Below are 22318 nucleotides of genomic sequence, written 5' to 3' on the forward strand. Positions count from 1 at the left end.
TCCCGGTGGGGAACCTTGGGGGGTGGGGAGGAAACGGGACACCTCTCTCCATTCTGAAAACTGACCATGGATTCCTTCCCTTTGTTTCCTGTCTGATTTTAACCATGATCTTTGTGGGCACAGCCCACGAAAGCTCACGAGACCATCTACGTATTTGAGTAGTCTTTCAAGTGCTTCCGGACTATTGGTTGTTTTTAAGGTTTTCCTGGTACAGACTAACTCGGCTACCCCTCTGAATTTTTTTTTCCCCCCAGTTATCAATCCACGAGAGGATCTTCCCTCTTATCCTATGATAACATACTTGATGGGAGAGCCTTTGGCGAGGGACCTTGTCAAAGGCTTTCTGGAAATCCTTCTAGTACACTAAAGCGGCTGGCTTCCCCCTCTTGTCCGCATGTCTGTTGACCTCTCCCCCTGAAAGAACTCTCCAGCAAGGCATGACTTCCCTTTCCAGAAACCATGTTGATTTCCACTCGGCGCTCCCCCCAGAACAAATTCTGTTCATCTGACAATTTTATGCTTGAGCATGGGTCCAAGTAATTTGCCCGGTACCGACGTTAGACTTACCGTGTGTAATTGCCAGAATGCCCTCTAGAGCCCTTTTAAAACTAGGGGTGGGTCCCGTTGGCTGTCTTCCCAGTCATTAGGTACAGAAGCTTGATTTAAAGGCTAGGTTACCAACCCCAGTGAAGACTTGCGCAGTTTCACATTAGACTTCTTCTTCTTTGGGAACTCTTGGGTGAATGGCGTCTGGTCCCGCTGACTTGTTACCGTGAAGTTTGATCAGCTTGAGGTGTCACTAGAGGAGGTTTCGGAACAGTCAGGGACAATGGCTCAGATTTGTCAGCTCAAAAGATTTGCTCGGCTTTGGGAATCTCCCTCACTCTATCCTCAGCTGTGAAGACGAAAGCGAAGAATTCCTTTAGTTTCTCTGAGCACCTCATGGTCTCGGAGTGCTCCTTCAGCATTTGGATGGTCAAATGGCCCCGCTGGCTGGCTGGCTGGCTGGCTGTTTAGCAGGCTTCCTGCTTCTGATGTACTTAGCCAAATGTGTGAGTTGGTTTTTTTTTTTTTTTTTTTTTTTTTTCCCAATTTCTTTCTTTGGCTGCTTGGCTAGCTGTTGTTCAAACTCCTTTTGGCTTTTCGTCTTCTATTTTTACACGTAATTGGACCATTTATGCTCCTTTCTGCTTTGCTCAGTAGGATTGAACTTGCACTTCTTTTTGGAACGATGCCTCTTTCTCTCGCTGCTGCTTTTTCTTGGTGGTTCTGCTAGAGTGGTTTTTAATGTGGCGGACGCATTTAAGTTGTTGGGCCCCTCTTCCAGCGTCTTTGAAAAGTGTCCGGGCAGCTTGCAGGGATTTTACTTTTGTCACCGTACCGGTTTGATTTCTGCTTAAGCAACTTCCTCATTTCTGTGTAGTTCCCCTTTCCGAAATTCAGTGCCACTGGGATGTCAAACTGGATGACATTATGGTCACCACTTCCAAGCAGTCGGTTTCTATTGAGCTCTCGGATCAGATCCTGTGCTCCACTTGGGACCAAGTCAAGAATTGCCTCTCCCCTTGTGGATTCCGGAACCAGGTAGCCCAAGGATCAATCTTTTTAAGGTATGAAGAAATGTTCTCTGTGCATCCCGTCCTGAGGTGAGGTGTAGCCAGTCAATATGGGGATAGCGGGGCATTTCAACTATTATTACTGAGGTTTTTATGGTGATAGCCTCGCTAATCTCCCTTAGCGTTTCGTAGTCACTGTCGCTGTCCTTGTCAGGTGGAGGATAATAGTTCCCTAGGGCTATCCTCTTCTTCTTCTTGGAGCAGGAGATGGCTACCCACAAATATTGCGTGGCATATTTAGGTTCATTTAAGGTGTTTACTTGACTCGATTCTGCATTTTCTTTCACGGATAGTGCCGCTCCCCCACCAGCACGACCTGTTGTGTCCTTCGCATCCCTGCCCGGGGTATGGCTGTGTCCCATTGATCGTCCTCATTCCACCAAGTTTCCGTGGTGCCTATTGTATCGTTATCCTTCTTTGATACGAGGCAGTCTGGTTCACCCGCTGAATATTTAGACGTCTAGCGTTTGTGTAGAAGCACTTGAAAAGTGTCCCTCCTGATCTGTCTGCCACTTGCAGAGGTGTTAGCCTCTGTTTTGTTTCTCATCTGCTCTTACCCATACCCTCTCATCTTCCATCCTGTCTTTCTTACTAGACCGTAGAGACTCTGCATGAATAGAGCCTCCCCTAAGAGATGTCTGTGTAGGATCCAAGTGCTCCTCCGCACCCGTGGGCTTTCCCTTAGCCCTTAGTTTCAAACCTGCTCTACGACCTTTTTAATGTGAAGTGCCGGCAGCGGGGTACCATTTTGGTTTAGGTGGAACCCATCCTTCCTGTATAGGCTCTCCCTTTCCCCAAGGCTCCTCTTCTCTCCCCCCCCCCCCCCCCACTTTTGCTGATAAAGCTTAAATCCCTCCAGTCTACACCATGGTCTCGTCCACGCTTGGAGACTGAAGTGCTGCCTGCCTACCTGGTCCTGCGTGTGGAAGCGGAAGCGTTTCAGAGTTAGCCTGGGAAAGGTCCGAGAGGAGCTCTCGGGTAAGTGTGGCTCTTTTTGGGGAGGTGGTCGGGGCGGAGGGTTTGTTGAGGGGAGGTGGGATGAGTATCGAGTGTCTGTCTGATTTCTCTAACTGGTGCCTGTTGCAGGGAGTGAGACACCATGTGTTTGGCAGTTGAGAGTGCTTGGTTGCAGGTGGGGACCTTGAGGGGGGGATTGGGCTCGGAGGGAAGGCTTGAAGCCGGCAGCCGGAGCGAACGGAGTGAGCAGCCAAGAGGGGAGTTTCCCTTGGGAAGGTCCAAGTGGAGCTCGGGTAAGCGTGGCTTTTGGGGGGTTGCGTTAAGAACGGCCATAGTGGGTCAGACCAGATGCCCGTGTAGCCCAGTATCCTGTCTTCCAACAGTGGCCGGTGCCAGCTGCCCCAGAGGGAGTGACCAGACGGGAACGAAGCGATCCCTCTCCTGTCGTCGGTTTCCAGAGGCTAGGGACGCCATAGATGGACCTGACCTTCATGAATGGATCTAGTTCCTTTTTTGGAGCCCTATTCAAGTCCTGGTCTTCTCAAGCTCCTGTGGCAAGGAGTTCCGCGGGTTGACTGCGCGCTGCGTGAAGGAACAACTTCCTTTTTTGTGTTCAACCTGCTACCTATTAATTTTATTTGGCGACCCCTCGTTCTTATGGGAAGAAGTAAATCACTTGTCCTTATTCACCTTTTCCGCCCCAGTCACGATTGTATAGACCTCTGTCGTCTCCCCCTCTTTTTCTAAGCTGTGAAAAGTCCCAGTCTTTTTAATCTCTCTTCACACGGGACCCGTTGCGAAGCCCTCGTCGGTTTGGTGGCCCTTCTCTGAACCTTTTTCAATACCTGGTGTATCTGTTTGGAGATGAGGCACCGACGTCTGTACGCCGGATGCAAGGTGTGGGCGTACCGTGTCTTCAGAGAGGGGCGATAAGAGATTCTCGGTTGTCTTCTCTCTCTCTCTCTCTCTCTCTCTCTCTCTCTCTCTCTCTCTCTCTCTCTCCTTTTGAAAGGATTCCTCAGGTTGTGTGTGCTTTTTGACTGCTGCTTCGCATTGAGTGGATGAATGTTTTCAGAGAACTCCCCCAATGACTCCAAGAGCGAGTGCTCTGTCTCTCTCCTGAGTGGTTAGAGCTAAATTAGTCCCCATGGTTGTGTACTTGTACTTGGGGATTCTCTTTTCCTCATGTCCGTTCCTTTCCATTCAACGATGTGAACTTTCCTTTGCCACTTTGCTGCTCACTGACTTAGTTGTGTGTGATCTTTTTCAAGCTCTTTGCAGTCTGCTTGGTTCTTAGCTATCTTGAGCAGTTGAGCATCACCTGCAAATTTTGCCAGCTCACTGTTGACCCCTTTTCTCCAGACCTTTTATAAATAGGTTGAATTGGATCGGTCCCGGTGCGGAACCTTGGGGGGTGGGGAGGAAACGGGACACCTCTCTCCATTCTGAAAACTGACCATGGATTCCTTCCCTTTGTTTCCTGTCTGATTTTAACCATGATCTTTGTGGGCACAGCCCACGAAAGCTCACGAGACCATCTACGTATTTGAGTAGTCTTTCAAGTGCTTCCGGACTATTGGTTGTTTTTAAGGTTTTCCTGGTACAGACTAACTCGGCTACCCCTCTGAATTTTTTTTTCCCCCCAGTTATCAATCCACGAGAGGATCTTCCCTCTTATCCTATGATAACATACTTGATGGGAGAGCCTTTGGCGAGGGACCTTGTCAAAGGCTTTCTGGAAATCCTTCTAGTACACTAAAGCGGCTGGCTTCCCCCTCTTGTCCGCATGTCTGTTGACCCCTCCCCCTGAAAGAACTCTCCAGCAAGGCATGACTTCCCTTTCCAGAAACCATGTTGATTTCCACTCGGCCCTCCCCCCAGAACAAATTCTGTTCATCTGACAATTTTATGCTTGAGCATGGGTCCAAGTAATTTGCCCGGTACCGACGTTAGACTTACCGTGTGTAATTGCCAGAATGCCCTCTAGAGCCCTTTTAAAACTAGGGGTGGGTCCCGTTGGCTGTCTTCCCAGTCATTAGGTACAGAAGCTTGATTTAAAGGCTAGGTTACCAACCCCAGTGAAGACTTGCGCAGTTTCACATTAGACTTCTTCTTCTTTGGGAACTCTTGGGTGAATGGCGTCTGGTCCCGCTGACTTGTTACCGTGAAGTTTGATCAGCTTGAGGTGTCACTAGAGGAGGTTTCGGAACAGTCAGGGACAATGGCTCAGATTTGTCAGCTCAAAAGATTTGCTCGGCTTTGGGAATCTCCCTCACTCTATCCTCAGCTGTGAAGACGAAAGCGAAGAATTCCTTTAGTTTCTCTGAGCACCTCATGGTCTCGGAGTGCTCCTTCAGCATTTGGATGGTCAAATGGCCCCGCTGGCTGGCTGGCTGGCTGTTTAGCAGGCTTCCTGCTTCTGATGTACTTAGCCAAATGTGTGAGTTGGTTTTTTTTTTTTTTTTTTTTTTTTCCCAATTTCTTTCTTTGGCTGCTTGGCTAGCTGTTGTTCAAACTCCTTTTGGCTTTTCGTCTTCTATTTTTACACGTAATTGGACCATTTATGCTCCTTTCTGCTTTGCTCAGTAGGATTGAACTTGCACTTCTTTTTGGAACGATGCCTCTTTCTCTCGCTGCTGCTTTTTCTTGGTGGTTCTGCTAGAGTGGTTTTTAATGTGGCGGACGCATTTAAGTTGTTGGGCCTCTCTTCCAGCGTCTTTGAAAAGTGTCCGGGCAGCTTGCAGGGATTTGACTTTTGTCACCGTACCGGTTTGATTTCTGCTTAAGCAACTTCCTCATTTCTGTGTAGTTCCCCTTTCCGAAATTCAGTGCCACTGGGATGTCAAACTGGATGACATTATGGTCACCACTTCCAAGCAGTCGGTTTCTATTGAGCTCTCGGATCAGATCCTGTGCTCCACTTGGGACCAAGTCAAGAATTGCCTCTCCCCTTGTGGATTCCGGAACCAGGTAGCCCAAGGATCAATCTTTTTAAGGTATGAAGAAATGTTCTCTGTGCATCCCGTCCTGAGGTGAGGTGTAGCCAGTCAATATGGGGATAGCGGGGCATTTCAACTATTATTACTGAGGTTTTTATGGTGATAGCCTCGCTAATCTCCCTTAGCGTTTCGTAGTCACTGTCGCTGTCCTTGTCAGGTGGAGGATAATAGTTCCCTAGGGCTATCCTCTTCTTCTTCTTGGAGCAGGAGATGGCTACCCACAAATATTGCGTGGCATATTTAGGTTCATTTAAGGTGTTTACTTGACTCGATTCTGCATTTTCTTTCACGGATAGTGCCGCTCCCCCAGCAGCACGACCTGTTGTGTCCTTCGCATCCCTGCCCGGGGTATGGCTGTGTCCCATTGATCGTCCTCATTCCACCAAGTTTCCGTGGTGCCTATTGTATCGTTATCCTTCTTTGATACGAGGCAGTCTGGTTCACCCGCTGAATATTTAGACGTCTAGCGTTTGTGTAGAAGCACTTGAAAAGTGTCCCTCCTGATCTGTCTGCCACTTGCAGAGGTGTTAGCCTCTGTTTTGTTTCTCATCTGCTCTTACCCATACCCTCTCATCTTCCATCCTGTCTTTCTTACTAGACCGTAGAGACTCTGCATGAATAGAGGCTCCCCTAAGAGATGTCTGTGTAGGATCCAAGTGCTCCTCCGCACCCGTGGGCTTTCCCTTAGCCCTTAGTTTCAAACCTGCTCTACGACCTTTTTAATGTGAAGTGCCGGCAGCGGGGTACCATTTTGGTTTAGGTGGAACCCATCCTTCCTGTATAGGCTCTCCCTTTCCCCAAGGCTCCTCTTCTCCCCCCCCCCCCCCCCCCCCACCGTTCCTGATAAAGCTTAAATCCCTCCAGTCTACACCATGGTCTCGTCCACGCTTGGAGACTGAAGTGCTGCCTGCCTACCTGGTCCTGCGTGTGGAAGCGGAAGCGTTTCAGAGTTAGCCTGGGAAAGGTCCGAGAGGAGCTCTCGGGTAAGTGTGGCTCTTTTTGGGGAGGTGGTCGGGGTGGAGGGTTTGTTGAGGGGAGGTGGGATGAGTATCGAGTGTCTGTCTGATTTCTCTAACTGGTGCCTGTTGCAGGGAGTGAGACACCATGTGTTTGGCAGTTGAGAGTGCTTGGTTGCAGGTGGGGACCTTGAGGGGGGGATTGGGCTCGGAGGGAAGGCTTGAAGCCGGCAGCCGGAGCGAACGGAGTGAGCAGCCAAGAGGGGAGTTTCCCTTGGGAAGGTCCAAGTGGAGCTCGGGTAAGCGTGGCTTTTGGGGGGTTGCGTTAAGAACGGCCATAGTGGGTCAGACCAGATGCCCGTGTAGCCCAGTATCCTGTCTTCCAACAGTGGCCGGTGCCAGCTGCCCCAGAGGGAGTGACCAGACGGGAAAGAAGCGATCCCTCTCCTGTCGTCGGTTTCCAGAGGCTAGGGACGCCATAGATGGACCTGACCTTCATGAATGGATCTAGTTCCTTTTTTGGAGCCCTATTCAAGTCCTGGTCTTCTCAAGCTCCTGTGGCAAGGGGTTCCGCGGGTTGACTGCGCGCTGCGTGAAGGAACAACTTCCTTTTTTGTGTTCAACCTGCTACCTATTAATTTTATTTGGCGACCCCTCGTTCTTATGGGAAGAAGTAAATCACTTGTCCTTATTCACCTTTTCCGCCCCAGTCACGATTGTATAGACCTCTGTCGTCTCCCCCTCTTTTTCTAAGCTGTGAAAAGTCCCAGTCTTTTTAATCTCTCTTCACACGGGACCCGTTGCGAAGCCCTCGTCGTTTTGGTGGCCCTTCTCTGAACCTTTTTCAATACCTGGTGTATGTGTTTGGAGATGAGGCACCGACGTCTGTACGCCGGATGCAAGGTGTGGGCGTACCGTGTCTTCAGAGAGGGGCGATAAGAGATTCTCGGTTGTCTTCTCTCTCTCTCTCTCTCTCTCTCTCTCTCTCTCTCTCTCTCTCCTTTTGAAAGGATTCCTCAGGTTGTGTGTGCTTTTTGACTGCTGCTTCGCATTGAGTGGATGAATGTTTTCAGAGAACTCCCCCAATGACTCCAAGAGCGAGTGCTCTGTCTCTCTCCTGAGTGGTTAGAGCTAAATTAGTCCCCATGGTTGTGTACTTGTACTCGGGGATTCTCTTTTCCTCATGTCCGTTCCTTTCCATTCAACGATGTGAACTTTCCTTTGCCACTTTGCTGCTCACTGACTTAGTTGTGTGTGATCTTTTTCAAGCTCTTTGCAGTCTGCTTGGTTCTTAGCTATCTTGAGCAGTTGAGCATCACCTGCAAATTTTGCCAGCTCACTGTTGACCCCTTTTCTCCAGACCTTTTATAAATAGGTTGAATTGGATCGGTCCCGGTGCGGACCCTTGGGGGGTGGGGAGGAAACGGGACACCTCTCTCCATTCTGAAAACTGACCATGGATTCCTTCCCTTTGTTTCCTGTCTGATTTTAACCATGATCTTTGTGGGCACAGCCCACGAAAGCTCACGAGACCATCTACGTATTTGAGTAGTCTTTCAAGTGCTTCCGGACTATTGGTTGTTTTTAAGGTTTTCCTGGTACAGACTAACTCGGCTACCCCTCTGAATTTTTTTTTCCCCCCAGTTATCAATCCACGAGAGGATCTTCCCTCTTATCCTATGATAACATACTTGATGGGAGAGCCTTTGGCGAGGGACCTTGTCAAAGGCTTTCTGGAAATCCTTCTAGTACACTAAAGCGGCTGGCTTCCCCCTCTTGTCCGCATGTCTGTTGACCCCTCCCCCTGAAAGAACTCTCCAGCAAGGCATGACTTCCCTTTCCAGAAACCATGTTGATTTCCACTCGGCCCTCCCCCCAGAACAAATTCTGTTCATCTGACAATTTTATGCTTGAGCATGGGTCCAAGTAATTTGCCCGGTACCGACGTTAGACTTACCGTGTGTAATTGCCAGAATGCCCTCTAGAGCCCTTTTAAAACTAGGGGTGGGTCCCGTTGGCTGTCTTCCCAGTCATTAGGTACAGAAGCTTGATTTAAAGGCTAGGTTACCAACCCCAGTGAAGACTTGCGCAGTTTCACATTAGACTTCTTCTTCTTTGGGAACTCTTGGGTGAATGGCGTCTGGTCCCGCTGACTTGTTACCGTGAAGTTTGATCAGCTTGAGGTGTCACTAGAGGAGGTTTCGGAACAGTCAGGGACAATGGCTCAGATTTGTCAGCTCAAAAGATTTGCTCGGCTTTGGGAATCTCCCTCACTCTATCCTCAGCTGTGAAGACGAAAGCGAAGAATTCCTTTAGTTTCTCTGAGCACCTCATGGTCTCAGAGTGCTCCTTCAGCATTTGGATGGTCAAATGGCCCCGCTGGCTGTTTAGCAGGCTTCCTGCTTCTGATGTACTTAGCCAAATGTGTGAGTTGGGTTTTTTTTTTTTTTTTTTCCCCCAATTTCTTTCTTTGGCTGCTTGGCTAGCTGTTGTTCAAACTCCTTTTGGCTTTTCGTCTTCTATTTTTACACGTAATTGGACCATTTATGCTCCTTTCTGCTTTGCTCAGTAGGATTGAACTTGCACTTCTTTTTGGAACGATGCCTCTTTCTCTCGCTGCTGCTTTTTCTTGGTGGTTCTGCTAGAGTGGTTTTTAATGTGGCGGACGCATTTAAGTTGTTGGGCCTCTCTTCCAGCGTCTTTGAAAAGTGTCCGGGCAGCTTGCAGGGATTTGACTTTTGTCACCGTACCGGTTTGATTTCTGCTTAAGCAACTTCCTCATTTCTGTGTAGTTCCCCTTTCCGAAATTCAGTGCCACTGGGATGTCAAACTGGATGACATTATGGTCACCACTTCCAAGCAGTCGGTTTCTATTGAGCTCTCGGATCAGATCCTGTGCTCCACTTGGGACCAAGTCAAGAATTGCCTCTCCCCTTGTGGATTCCGGAACCAGGTAGCCCAAGGATCAATCTTTTTAAGGTATGAAGAAATGTTCTCTGTGCATCCCGTCCTGAGGTGAGGTGTAGCCAGTCAATATGGGGATAGCGGGGCATTTCAACTATTATTACTGAGGTTTTTATGGTGATAGCCTCGCTAATCTCCCTTAGCGTTTCGTAGTCACTGTCGCTGTCCTTGTCAGGTGGAGGATAATAGTTCCCTAGGGCTATCCTCTTCTTCTTCTTGGAGCAGGAGATGGCTACCCACAAATATTGCGTGGCATATTTAGGTTCATTTAAGGTGTTTACTTGACTCGATTCTGCATTTTCTTTCACGGATAGTGCCGCTCCCCCACCAGCACGACCTGTTGTGTCCTTCGCATCCCTGCCCAGGTTATGGCTGTGTCCCATTGATCGTCCTCATTCCACCAAGTTTCCGTGGTGCCTATTGTATCGTTATCCTTCTTTGATACGAGGCAGTCTGGTTCACCTGCTGAATATTTAGACGTCTAGCGTTTGTGTAGAAGCACTTGAAAAGTGTCCCTCCTGATCTGTCTGCCACTTGCAGAGGTGTTAGCCTCTGTTTTGTTTCTCATCTGCTCTTACCCATACCCTCTCATCTTCCATCCTGTCTTTCTTACTAGACCGTAGAGACTCTGCATGAATAGAGCCTCCCCTAAGAGATGTCTGTGTAGGATCCAAGTGCTCCTCCGCACCCGTGGGCTTTCCCTTAGCCCTTAGTTTCAAACCTGCTCTACGACCTTTTTAATGTGAAGTGCCGGCAGCGGGGTACCATTTTGGTTTAGGTGGAACCCATCCTTCCTGTATAGGCTCTCCCTTTCCCCAAGGCTCCTCTTCTCCCCGCCCCCCCCCCCCCCCCCCCCCCCCCCCCCCCCCCCCCACTGTTCCTGATAAAGCTTAAATCCCTCCAGTCTACACCATGGTCTCGTCCACGCTTGGAGACTGAAGTGCTGCCTGCCTACCTGGTCCTGCGTGTGGAAGCGGAAGCGTTTCAGAGTTAGCCTGGGAAAGGTCCGAGAGGAGCTCTCGGGTAAGTGTGGCTCTTTTTGGGGAGGTGGTCGGGGCGGAGGGTTTGTTGAGGGGAGGTGGGATGAGTATCGAGTGTCTGTCTGATTTCTCTAACTGGTGCCTGTTGCAGGGAGTGAGACACCATGTGTTTGGCAGTTGAGAGTGCTTGGTTGCAGGTGGGGACCTTGAGGGGGGGATTGGGCTCGGAGGGAAGGCTTGAAGCCGGCAGCCGGAGCGAACGGAGTGAGCAGCCAAGAGGGGAGTTTCCCTTGGGAAGGTCCAAGTGGAGCTCGGGTAAGCGTGGCTTTTGGGGGGTTGCGTTAAGAACGGCCATAGTGGGTCAGACCAGATGCCCGTGTAGCCCAGTATCCTGTCTTCCAACAGTGGCCGGTGCCAGCTGCCCCAGAGGGAGTGACCAGACGGGAACGAAGCGATCCCTCTCCTGTCGTCGGTTTCCAGAGGCTAGGGACGCCATAGATGGACCTGACCTTCATGAATGGATCTAGTTCCTTTTTTGGAGCCCTATTCAAGTCCTGGTCTTCTCAAGCTCCTGTGGCAAGGAGTTCCGCGGGTTGACTGCGCGCTGCGTGAAGGAACAACTTCCTTTTTTGTGTTCAACCTGCTACCTATTAATTTTATTTGGCGACCCCTCGTTCTTATGGGAAGAAGTAAATCACTTGTCCTTATTCACCTTTTCCGCCCCAGTCACGATTGTATAGACCTCTGTCGTCTCCCCCTCTTTTTCTAAGCTGTGAAAAGTCCCAGTCTTTTTAATCTCTCTTCACACGGGACCCGTTGCGAAGCCCTCGTCGTTTTGGTGGCCCTTCTCTGAACCTTTTTCAATACCTGGTGTATGTGTTTGGAGATGAGGCACCGACGTCTGTACGCCGGATGCAAGGTGTGGGCGTACCGTGTCTTCAGAGAGGGGCGATAAGAGATTCTCGGTTGTCTTCTCTCTCTCTCTCTCTCTCTCTCTCTCTCTCTCTCTCTCTCTCTCTCTCTCTCTCTCTCCTTTTGAAAGGATTCCTCAGGTTGTGTGTGCTTTTTGACTGCTGCTTCGCATTGAGTGGATGAATGTTTTCAGAGAACTCCCCCAATGACTCCAAGAGCGAGTGCTCTGTGTCTCTCCTGAGTGGTTAGAGCTAAATTAGTCCCCATGGTTGTGTACTTGTACTCGGGGATTCTCTTTTCCTCATGTCCGTTCCTTTCCATTCAACGATGTGAACTTTCCTTTGCCACTTTGCTGCTCACTGACTTAGTTGTGTGTGATCTTTTTCAAGCTCTTTGCAGTCTGCTTGGTTCTTAGCTATCTTGAGCAGTTGAGCATCACCTGCAAATTTTGCCAGCTCACTGTTGACCCCTTTTCTCCAGACCTTTTATAAATAGGTTGAATTGGATCGGTCCCGGTGCGGACCCTTGGGGGGTGGGGAGGAAACGGGACACCTCTCTCCATTCTGAAAACTGACCATGGATTCCTTCCCTTTGTTTCCTGTCTGATTTTAACCATGATCTTTGTGGGCACAGCCCACGAAAGCTCACGAGACCATCTACGTATTTGAGTAGTCTTTCAAGTGCTTCCGGACTATTGGTTGTTTTTAAGGTTTTCCTGGTACAGACTAACTCGGCTACCCCTCTGAATTTTTTTTTCCCCCCAGTTATCAATCCACGAGAGGATCTTCCCTCTTATCCTATGATAACATACTTGATGGGAGAGCCTTTGGCGAGGGACCTTGTCAAAGGCTTTCTGGAAATCCTTCTAGTACACTAAAGCGGCTGGCTTCCCCCTCTTGTCCGCATGTCTGTTGACCCCTCCCCCTGAAAGAACTCTCCAGCAAGGCATGACTTCCCTTTCCAGAAACCATGTTGATTTCCACTCGGCCCTCCCCCCAGAACAAATTCTGTTCATCTGACAATTTTATGCTTGAGCATGGGTCCAAGTAATTTGCCCGGTACCGACGTTAGACTTACCGTGTGTAATTGCCAGAATGCCCTCTAGAGCCCTTTTAAAACTAGGGGTGGGTCCCGTTGGCTGTCTTCCCAGTCATTAGGTACAGAAGCTTGATTTAAAGGCTAGGTTACCAACCCCAGTGAAGACTTGCGCAGTTTCACATTAGACTTCTTCTTCTTTGGGAACTCTTGGGTGAATGGCGTCTGGTCCCGCTGACTTGTTACCGTGAAGTTTGATCAGCTTGAGGTGTCACTAGAGGAGGTTTCGGAACAGTCAGGGACAATGGCTCAGATTTGTCAGCTCAAAAGATTTGCTCGGCTTTGGGAATCTCCCTCACTCTATCCTCAGCTGTGAAGACGAAAGCGAAGAATTCCTTTAGTTTCTCTGAGCACCTCATGGTCTCAGAGTGCTCCTTCAGCATTTGGATGGTCAAATGGCCCCGCTGGCTGTTTAGCAGGCTTCCTGCTTCTGATGTACTTAGCCAAATGTGTGAGTTGGGTTTTTTTTTTTTTTTTTTCCCCCCAATTTCTTTCTTTGGCTGCTTGGCTAGCTGTTGTTCAAACTCCTTTTGGCTTTTCGTCTTCTATTTTTACACGTAATTGGACCATTTATGCTCCTTTCTGCTTTGCTCAGTAGGATTGAACTTGCACTTCTTTTTGGAACGATGCCTCTTTCTCTCGCTGCTGCTTTTTCTTGGTGGTTCTGCTAGAGTGGTTTTTAATGTGGCGGACGCATTTAAGTTGTTGGGCCTCTCTTCCAGCGTCTTTGAAAAGTGTCCGGGCAGCTTGCAGGGATTTGACTTTTGTCACCGTACCGGTTTGATTTCTGCTTAAGCAACTTCCTCATTTCTGTGTAGTTCCCCTTTCCGAAATTCAGTGCCACTGGGATGTCAAACTGGATGACATTATGGTCACCACTTCCAAGCAGTCGGTTTCTATTGAGCTCTCGGATCAGATCCTGTGCTCCACTTGGGACCAAGTCAAGAATTGCCTCTCCCCTTGTGGATTCCGGAACCAGGTAGCCCAAGGATCAATCTTTTTAAGGTATGAAGAAATGTTCTCTGTGCATCCCGTCCTGAGGTGAGGTGTAGCCAGTCAATATGGGGATAGCGGGGCATTTCAACTATTATTACTGAGGTTTTTATGGTGATAGCCTCGCTAATCTCCCTTAGCGTTTCGTAGTCACTGTCGCTGTCCTTGTCAGGTGGAGGATAATAGTTCCCTAGGGCTATCCTCTTCTTCTTCTTGGAGCAGGAGATGGCTACCCACAAATATTGCGTGGCATATTTAGGTTCATTTAAGGTGTTTACTTGACTCGATTCTGCATTTTCTTTCACGGATAGTGCCGCTCCCCCACCAGCACGACCTGTTGTGTCCTTCGCATCCCTGCCCAGGTTATGGCTGTGTCCCATTGATCGTCCTCATTCCACCAAGTTTCCGTGGTGCCTATTGTATCGTTATCCTTCTTTGATACGAGGCAGTCTGGTTCACCTGCTGAATATTTAGACGTCTAGCGTTTGTGTAGAAGCACTTGAAAAGTGTCCCTCCTGATCTGTCTGCCACTTGCAGAGGTGTTAGCCTCTGTTTTGTTTCTCATCTGCTCTTACCCATACCCTCTCATCTTCCATCCTGTCTTTCTTACTAGACCGTAGAGACTCTGCATGAATAGAGCCTCCCCTAAGAGATGTCTGTGTAGGATCCAAGTGCTCCTCCGCACCCGTGGGCTTTCCCTTAGCCCTTAGTTTCAAACCTGCTCTACGACCTTTTTAATGTGAAGTGCCGGCAGCGGGGTACCATTTTGGTTTAGGTGGAACCCATCCTTCCTGTATAGGCTCTCCCTTTCCCCAAGGCTCCTCTTCTCCCCGCCCCCCCCCCCCCACTGTTCCTGATAAAGCTTAAATCCCTCCAGTCTACACCATGGTCTCGTCCACGCTTGGAGACTGAAGTGCTGCCTGCCTACCTGGTCCTGCGTGTGGAAGCGGAAGCGTTTCAGAGTTAGCCTGGGAAAGGTCCGAGAGGAGCTCTCGGGTAAGTGTGGCTCTTTTTGGGGAGGTGGTCGGGGCGGAGGGTTTGTTGAGGGGAGGTGGGATGAGTATCGAGTGTCTGTCTGATTTCTCTAACTGGTGCCTGTTGCAGGGAGTGAGACACCATGTGTTTGGCAGTTGAGAGTGCTTGGTTGCAGGTGGGGACCTTGAGGGGGGGATTGGGCTCGGAGGGAAGGCTTGAAGCCGGCAGCCGGAGCGAACGGAGTGAGCAGCCAAGAGGGGAGTTTCCCTTGGGAAGGTCCAAGTGGAGCTCGGGTAAGCGTGGCTTTTGGGGGGTTGCGTTAAGAACGGCCATAGTGGGTCAGACCAGATGCCCGTGTAGCCCAGTATCCTGTCTTCCAACAGTGGCCGGTGCCAGCTGCCCCAGAGGGAGTGACCAGACGGGAACGAAGCGATCCCTCTCCTGTCGTCGGTTTCCAGAGGCTAGGGACGCCATAGATGGACCTGACCTTCATGAATGGATCTAGTTCCTTTTTTGGAGCCCTATTCAAGTCCTGGTCTTCTCAAGCTCCTGTGGCAAGGAGTTCCGCGGGTTGACTGCGCGCTGCGTGAAGGAACAACTTCCTTTTTTGTGTTCAACCTGCTACCTATTAATTTTATTTGGCGACCCCTCGTTCTTATGGGAAGAAGTAAATCACTTGTCCTTATTCACCTTTTCCGCCCCAGTCACGATTGTATAGATCTCTGTCGTCTCCCCCTCTTTTTCTAAGCTGTGAAAAGTCCCAGTCTTTTTAATCTCTCTTCACACGGGACCCGTTGCAAAGCCCTCGTCGTTTTGGTGGCCCTTCTCTGAACCTTTTTCAATACCTGGTGTATGTGTTTGGAGATGAGGCACCGACGTCTGTACGCCGGATGCAAGGTGTGGGCGTACCGTGTCTTCAGAGAGGGGCGATAAGAGATTCTCGGTTGTCTTCTCTCTCTCTCTCTCTCTCTCTCTCTCCTTTTGAAAGGATTCCTCAGGTTGTGTGTGCTTTTTGACTGCTGCTTCGCATTGAGTGGATGAATGTTTTCAGAGAACTCCCCCAATGACTCCAAGAGCGAGTGCTCTGTCTCTCTCCTGAGTGGTTAGAGCTAAATTAGTCCCCATGGTTGTGTACTTGTACTCGGGGATTCTCTTTTCCTCATGTCCGTTCCTTTCCATTCAACGATGTGAACTTTCCTTTGCCACTTTGCTGCTCACTGACTTAGTTGTGTGTGATCTTTTTCAAGCTCTTTGCAGTCTGCTTGGTTCTTAGCTATCTTGAGCAGTTGAGCATCACCTGCAAATTTTGCCAGCTCACTGTTGACCCCTTTTCTCCAGACCTTTTATAAATAGGTTGAATTGGATCGGTCCCGGTGCGGACCCTTGGGGGGTGGGGAGGAAACGGGACACCTCTCTCCATTCTGAAAACTGACCATGGATTCCTTCCCTTTGTTTCCTGTCTGATTTTAACCATGATCTTTGTGGGCACAGCCCACGAAAGCTCACGAGACCATCTACGTATTTGAGTAGTCTTTCAAGTGCTTCCGGACTATTGGTTGTTTTTAAGGTTTTCCTGGTACAGACTAACTCGGCTACCCCTCTGAATTTTTTTTTCCCCCCAGTTATCAATCCACGAGAGGATCTTCCCTCTTATCCTATGATAACATACTTGATGGGAGAGCCTTTGGCGAGGGACCTTGTCAAAGGCTTTCTGGAAATCCTTCTAGTACACTAAAGCGGCTGGCTTCCCCCTCTTGTCCGCATGTCTGTTGACCCCTCCCCCTGAAAGAACTCTCCAGCAAGGCATGACTTCCCTTTCCAGAAACCATGTTGATTTCCACTCGGCCCTCCCCCCAGAACAAATTCTGTTCATCTGACAATTTTATGCTTGAGCATGGGTCCAAGTAATTTGCCCGGTACCGACGTTAGACTTACCGTGTGTAATTGCCAGAATGCCCTCTAGAGCCCTTTTAAAACTAGGGGTGGGTCCCGTTGGCTGTCTTCCCAGTCATTAGGTACAGAAGCTTGATTTAAAGGCTAGGTTACCAACCCCAGTGAAGACTTGCGCAGTTTCACATTAGACTTCTTCTTCTTTGGGAACTCTTGGGTGAATGGCGTCTGGTCCCGCTGACTTGTTACCGTGAAGTTTGATCAGCTTGAGGTGTCACTAGAGGAGGTTTCGGAACAGTCAGGGACAATGGCTCAGATTTGTCAGCTCAAAAGATTTGCTCGGCTTTGGGAATCTCCCTCACTCTATCCTCAGCTGTGAAGACGAAAGCGAAGAATTCCTTTAGTTTCTCTGAGCACCTCATGGTCTCAGAGTGCTCCTTCAGCATTTGGATGGTCAAATGGCCCCGCTGGCTGTTTAGCAGGCTTCCTGCTTCTGATGTACTTAGCCAAATGCGTGAGTTGGGTTTTTTTTTTTTTTTTTTTCCCCAATTTCTTTCTTTGGCTGCTTGGCTAGCTGTTGTTCAAACTCCTTTTGGCTTTTCGTCTTCTATTTTTACACGTAATTGGACCATTTATGCTCCTTTCTGCTTTGCTCAGTAGGATTGAACTTGCACTTCTTTTTGGAACGATGCCTCTTTCTCTCGCTGCTGCTTTTTCTTGGTGGTTCTGCTAGAGTGGTTTTTAATGTGGCGGACGCATTTAAGTTGTTGGGCCTCTCTTCCAGCGTCTTTGAAAAGTGTCCGGGCAGCTTGCAGGGATTTGACTTTTGTCACCGTACCGGTTTGATTTCTGCTTAAGCAACTTCCTCATTTCTGTGTAGTTCCCCTTTCCGAAATTCAGTGCCACTGGGATGTCAAACTGGATGACATTATGGTCACCACTTCCAAGCAGTCGGTTTCTATTGAGCTCTCGGATCAGATCCTGTGCTCCACTTGGGACCAAGTCAAGAATTGCCTCTCCCCTTGTGGATTCCGGAACCAGGTAGCCCAAGGATCAATCTTTTTAAGGTATGAAGAAATGTTCTCTGTGCATCCCGTCCTGAGGTGAGGTGTAGCCAGTCAATATGGGGATAGCGGGGCATTTCAACTATTATTACTGAGGTTTTTATGGTGATAGCCTCGCTAATCTCCCTTAGCGTTTCGTAGTCACTGTCGCTGTCCTTGTCAGGTGGAGGATAATAGTTCCCTAGGGCTATCCTCTTCTTCTTCTTGGAGCAGGAGATGGCTACCCACAAATATTGCGTGGCATATTTAGGTTCATTTAAGGTGTTTACTTGACTCGATTCTGCATTTTCTTTCACGGATAGTGCCGCTCCCCCACCAGCACGACCTGTTGTGTCCTTCGCATCCCTGCCCGGGGTATGGCTGTGTCCCATTGATCGTCCTCATTCCACCAAGTTTCCGTGGTGCCTATTGTATCGCTATCCTTCTTTGATACGAGGCAGTCTGGTTCACCCGCTGAATATTTAGACGTCTAGCGTTTGTGTAGAAGCACTTGAAAAGTGTCCCTCCTGATCTGTCTGCCACTTGCAGAGGTGTTAGCCTCTGTTTTGTTTCTCATCTGCTCTTACCCATACCCTCTCATCTTCCATCCTGTCTTTCTTACTAGACCGTAGAGACTCTGCATGAATAGAGCCTCCCCTAAGAGATGTCTGTGTAGGATCCAAGTGCTCCTCCGCACCCGTGGGCTTTCCCTTAGCCCTTAGGATGTACGGTTGGTGTATTGTGGGAGAAGAGGAAGAAAAGCATCCATTACAGCATGTCCCTGGAGAGGGATTGTTCATTGGGGAAGGAGAGGATTTGAGCCCAGGATTTGGAGTTTTAGTCCTTTAGCCCTGCCTGCCATTGAGCATGGCCCTTCTGCTTGATCAGTGATTTGCAGATAGTTATGTATAAGATGTGTGCTGGGTATCAAAAGTAAAGGAGCATTTCATAACTTTAGTAGATTTTTCATGCAAATATATGTAACTCAACAATATTAAATTAAATATTCATTTGATATCTCTCCTCCCTTAGCATGCAAGAAGTATTGTGCACAAATGAAATTACGTAATGTGTGCTATTCATTTTACACTGCTTTGTCAGCAGTGTATGTCCTGTAACAATGTTAAGCTTGGATGAATCCTGTTTTATAAACCTGATTTATTTCTTGGAAGGAAAAGGAAGAAAACATCCTTTTTTGTGAACTCTCTAATTTATCCATTCTCATCAGGAACATGGTAGACTACAGGAGTAATCTGTAAGCCTTTAAATATTTCTAACAGTTTTGAGTTGAGTAAGAAAATGTTGAGTTTCTTTAATCTTTGATTTTTACTACAAGGCATACTTGCTCTTTGGGTAAAGATCCTCCACCTAGTGTTCAAGTAAATAAAAGCCTATTGTACACTAATGAAACATCGTAATTGATGCTTTAAGTCTTAGATCTAGAAACTCAAAGCTACACTTCCCACAGTAACTATAATACAATATAAGTAAGTAATGATTAATAGGGCACAGTTACTGTTCTGGAAGCTTAACTTTAAATCTCATAACTTTAAATCTCATCCCCCAATCACAAAATACATGTCTCAAACAGCACATTACAGATGACCATTTCTGTTTCATTTTAAGAAAAACAGATTACACATTCAAAATAAGTGCATTGAGTTTATTTCCATGAGAGAGGCTCCACAACGAAGAAAAACAAGAGATCACAAAAGCTAAATACTGTAACAAATAGGGCTGGTTTAGATTTTATTTTGGCATTAGTTTTGTATCTTCGCTTCAAATGTTTTGAGAGGCACGGAAGAGAACCAGTGTGCACTTTGCTCAATGGCCAGCATATCCCTATTATATCAGTGACAAATGCCATCATTAATATGACAGTAGCTTTCTCAATGAGAATACTTATGTTTACATATATCATTAAGATCTGGCAGACATACATTATTACATGATTTACATAGCTAACCATTATTAGTAGGAACGAATAGCAGGTGGAACTGTTGCGCAGTCTTCTTCATTTAAAGTTTTGTCAATTACAGGTCTGTATTTTAAAGTAACCTAAAGATACAAAAGACAGTATTAACTAAAGCAAACAAGAGCAAGAAATCACAAATTATGTCATAGAAAATACTGGCAACTACTGCTCCATCACAATATTCAGAATTAGAAAATTGATAATAAAAAACTTGCAAAAAGCAACATTAAGTCGAAAGCATCTCAAATGGGAAAAAAAACCACCTCTTTCCAGATCTAAGTAAGATTTATTTCTAAGTTCCTTCTTGCTTCCCTACCAGTAACATCTTGGAGCATTTGAAGGCACAGTCTGTATTCAAGGGAATAAAATGCCTCATGTCACTCAACAAATCACCCTTCTGGTACTTAAGGAGGTTAATCACCTGGAAGGGGAGGTGATCCTGAGTACTTCGTATTAGAGCTGTACTGTAGATCACCTTGCAGGGGGAGTGTGCATATAGGGAGGGGGTTGTAAGAGCAGAGATTTTTAAAGCTGTAAATTATTTATACTAAGCATCACCACACACATCTGTGTAATAAGAATTATGAACTAGCCTGTTGTAAGATGAAAAACTATTCCAGTTCCCAGCCAAGTACAAAATCAATTTTCTACAAAGCAATTCAGGAATGGCTCTCATCTTGCACATTTAGTTCTTATACTCCTAAATTATACTACTGTACAGTAGACTTCCGCTAATCTGGCACCTTTGGGACCCAGGTGGTGCTGTATTACCGGATATGTCCGAGTGCCTGGAGGTACTATAAAGGAGCATACTCCCAACCCAATCCCCCTTCTCTCACCTCCCCTCCCCTCTACCAGAGCCAAACTCCTCCCCTCCCTGCTGTAACCCAGTCTCTCTTCTGCCCCAACCTTATGTCTGGGTTCCAAGGCAGCTCCCTATGCTCAGCAGCCAACTGCTAACAAGTGCAGGCTGGACGCTGTGTGCACTGGGGACTGTGAGCGGAATGGCGCATGATGGGAGTGTGCATGCGGTTTATAGTGGCCCGGCCATGAGAGCGGCTGACTGAAGCACTTCCGCGTTCCAGTTACTGCCCGACTATTGGGAGTACCAGACAACTGGACACCAGACTATTGGAGTTTTACTGTATTTAACTAAATGAGGTACTTCATAAAGAAATTTCAACTAACTTCCATTACATTAATGCAATTTCCACTTGAAAAACAGGATGGGACAAAAGCCCCCCCAACCCCAGAATCAACATACCTTCCCAGTCTTGGCATCCATAAAAGAAAGGGTGTGTTTTCTCCAATGCTCTTCAAAGGGTCTTTTCTGTTGCCCTTGTATTGGCTTGGAAAAGTCATATTCATCTACCCTTACCTAAGCAGTAAAAAGAAAGTATTATGCAGTAGATCACAAACTGCATTTTCCAAATGAATTTAACTACCAACAAGATTAGGTCACTTCTAATTATACTGCTGTAATACCAGATTAAGTTTTGTTCTACATTTTATGTTAATTCCTGTTTTTATTTCAAAATTAGTGCAGAATTTCAGCAAGTTAAGTAGGATTGTAACTGTGTGGAAATTTTAGAGTGCATTATCTTTATATAATGCGTACACTGTTTTCAATCTTTTTATTGCTATCCAGTGACCATATCATAGCTATTCTTTTTATCAATATTTTAAAAGTAAGATTCAATGGGACTGATTAGAAGCTGTGTTTATTGCATCAATACCCAGCTGATTCTGGTTACTGAGATACTGATCAATGGGTGTGAAAGGGTCATTTAGATTTACTTAAACCATTGAGGCCACAAATCAGTTTACAAGCTTGAAGTCAATATCAGGAACACTTTTTCAAGCATCTTAAATCAATTTTAGAGTTTTAGGAATAAGCAATGCAAACTGAAACCTCACCCTTCTCCCAACCTCAAGTATATGTGATTTAAAACCAAGATATGTTTGCCAAGAAAAGTTGTCCCATATGTATGAAAACCCTATTTATGAAACATGTTTAAAGTACACAAGCACCTTGTAGTCCTCTCTGGCATGAGCACCACGAGATTCTTTGCGAGCCTCAGCACCATAAATAGTTTGCATAGCACAAATCATCAAATTTTGCAGTTCCAAGGTCTCCACTAAGTCAGTATTCCACACCATACCTAGCAAGACATTACACTACATTGAAGTATGTTTAGCAACAAGTGTAAGTACTTCTCATCAATCTCTTTTGTTTGCTGGTACTGTACTTAGAAGACAGTACTGTAGTCACAACACATGTTTTCCTACGCAAAAAGTGCATCTCCATCATAGCATGCAGACATCTCTCGCCAGTCTTGCATCTTTCATAAGCTGACAATCAATTTTCCCTCTTTTCCATCCATGTGCAGAATAAACTGTGTGCGCACTGAGGCATGTGCAAGTGTGCGCCCCTAGCAGAAAGAGAAAACCAAGCTTTCTGCTGATCACTGGCTGTTGCTGGAATCTCTCCTAAGCAGCCACACAAGTGCACGGTTTACAGGCAACATGTCTGATAATACTGATTAACTGTGCAAAAGTAGCATATTTTGGTTTTGAGGCATGTGCCTGCCACTACTAGAGACAATTGTGAAATCAAACTTAATTATCAGAGTCAAAAATAATTATTAAAGACTAAATGTGCCCAAAATGAGATTGAATCTTGCATGTAATGCATCAAAACACAATTTTGTCCTCATACTCAAGCAGCGTTTGTTTCAGCTTACAAAACTTGGCTCCAAATTTAAATGAGGTCACTTAAAAAAAAATCTTTGGAACTAGCTGGGCAAAAAAGCTTTTCCAGCAGAATTTTACTGGTATCCAGTGGATACAGGCTACGTTTTTAAGAAACTGTATAATCCAATTGCAGGGATCACCAATACGCTGATATGTCATTCATCCATAAGATCTTAAATTGTATGACAGGCTTTTCCTCAACTTGGTGT

At 47.1% G+C, this 22318-nt stretch overlaps 1 protein-coding gene across 4 annotated transcripts in view; it reads right to left on the reverse strand.

The window, feature by feature from the left end:
* Positions 1 to 19029: 19029 nt before the first annotated feature.
* LOC102455030 (succinate dehydrogenase [ubiquinone] flavoprotein subunit, mitochondrial) overlaps positions 19030 to 22318 on the reverse strand; it is a 42881-nt gene continuing 39592 nt past the window's right edge. For all 4 annotated transcript variants that reach the window (XM_075921635.2, XM_075921634.2, XM_075921632.2 and 1 more), the window contains exons 13-15: positions 21387 to 21517; positions 20620 to 20733; positions 19030 to 19438 (exon numbers count right to left, since the gene is read on the reverse strand). In XM_075921635.2, the coding sequence (XP_075777750.1) occupies positions 19352 to 19438; positions 20620 to 20733; positions 21387 to 21517 (332 nt within the window). In that variant the 3' untranslated portion in view covers positions 19030 to 19351. The remainder of the gene's footprint in view (positions 19439 to 20619; positions 20734 to 21386; positions 21518 to 22318) is intronic.

Source organism: Pelodiscus sinensis, chromosome 2 (genome assembly GCF_052426305.1).
Source record: "Pelodiscus sinensis isolate ZL-2025 chromosome 2, ASM5242630v1, whole genome shotgun sequence".
Lineage (NCBI taxonomy): Eukaryota > Metazoa > Chordata > Testudines > Trionychidae > Pelodiscus > Pelodiscus sinensis.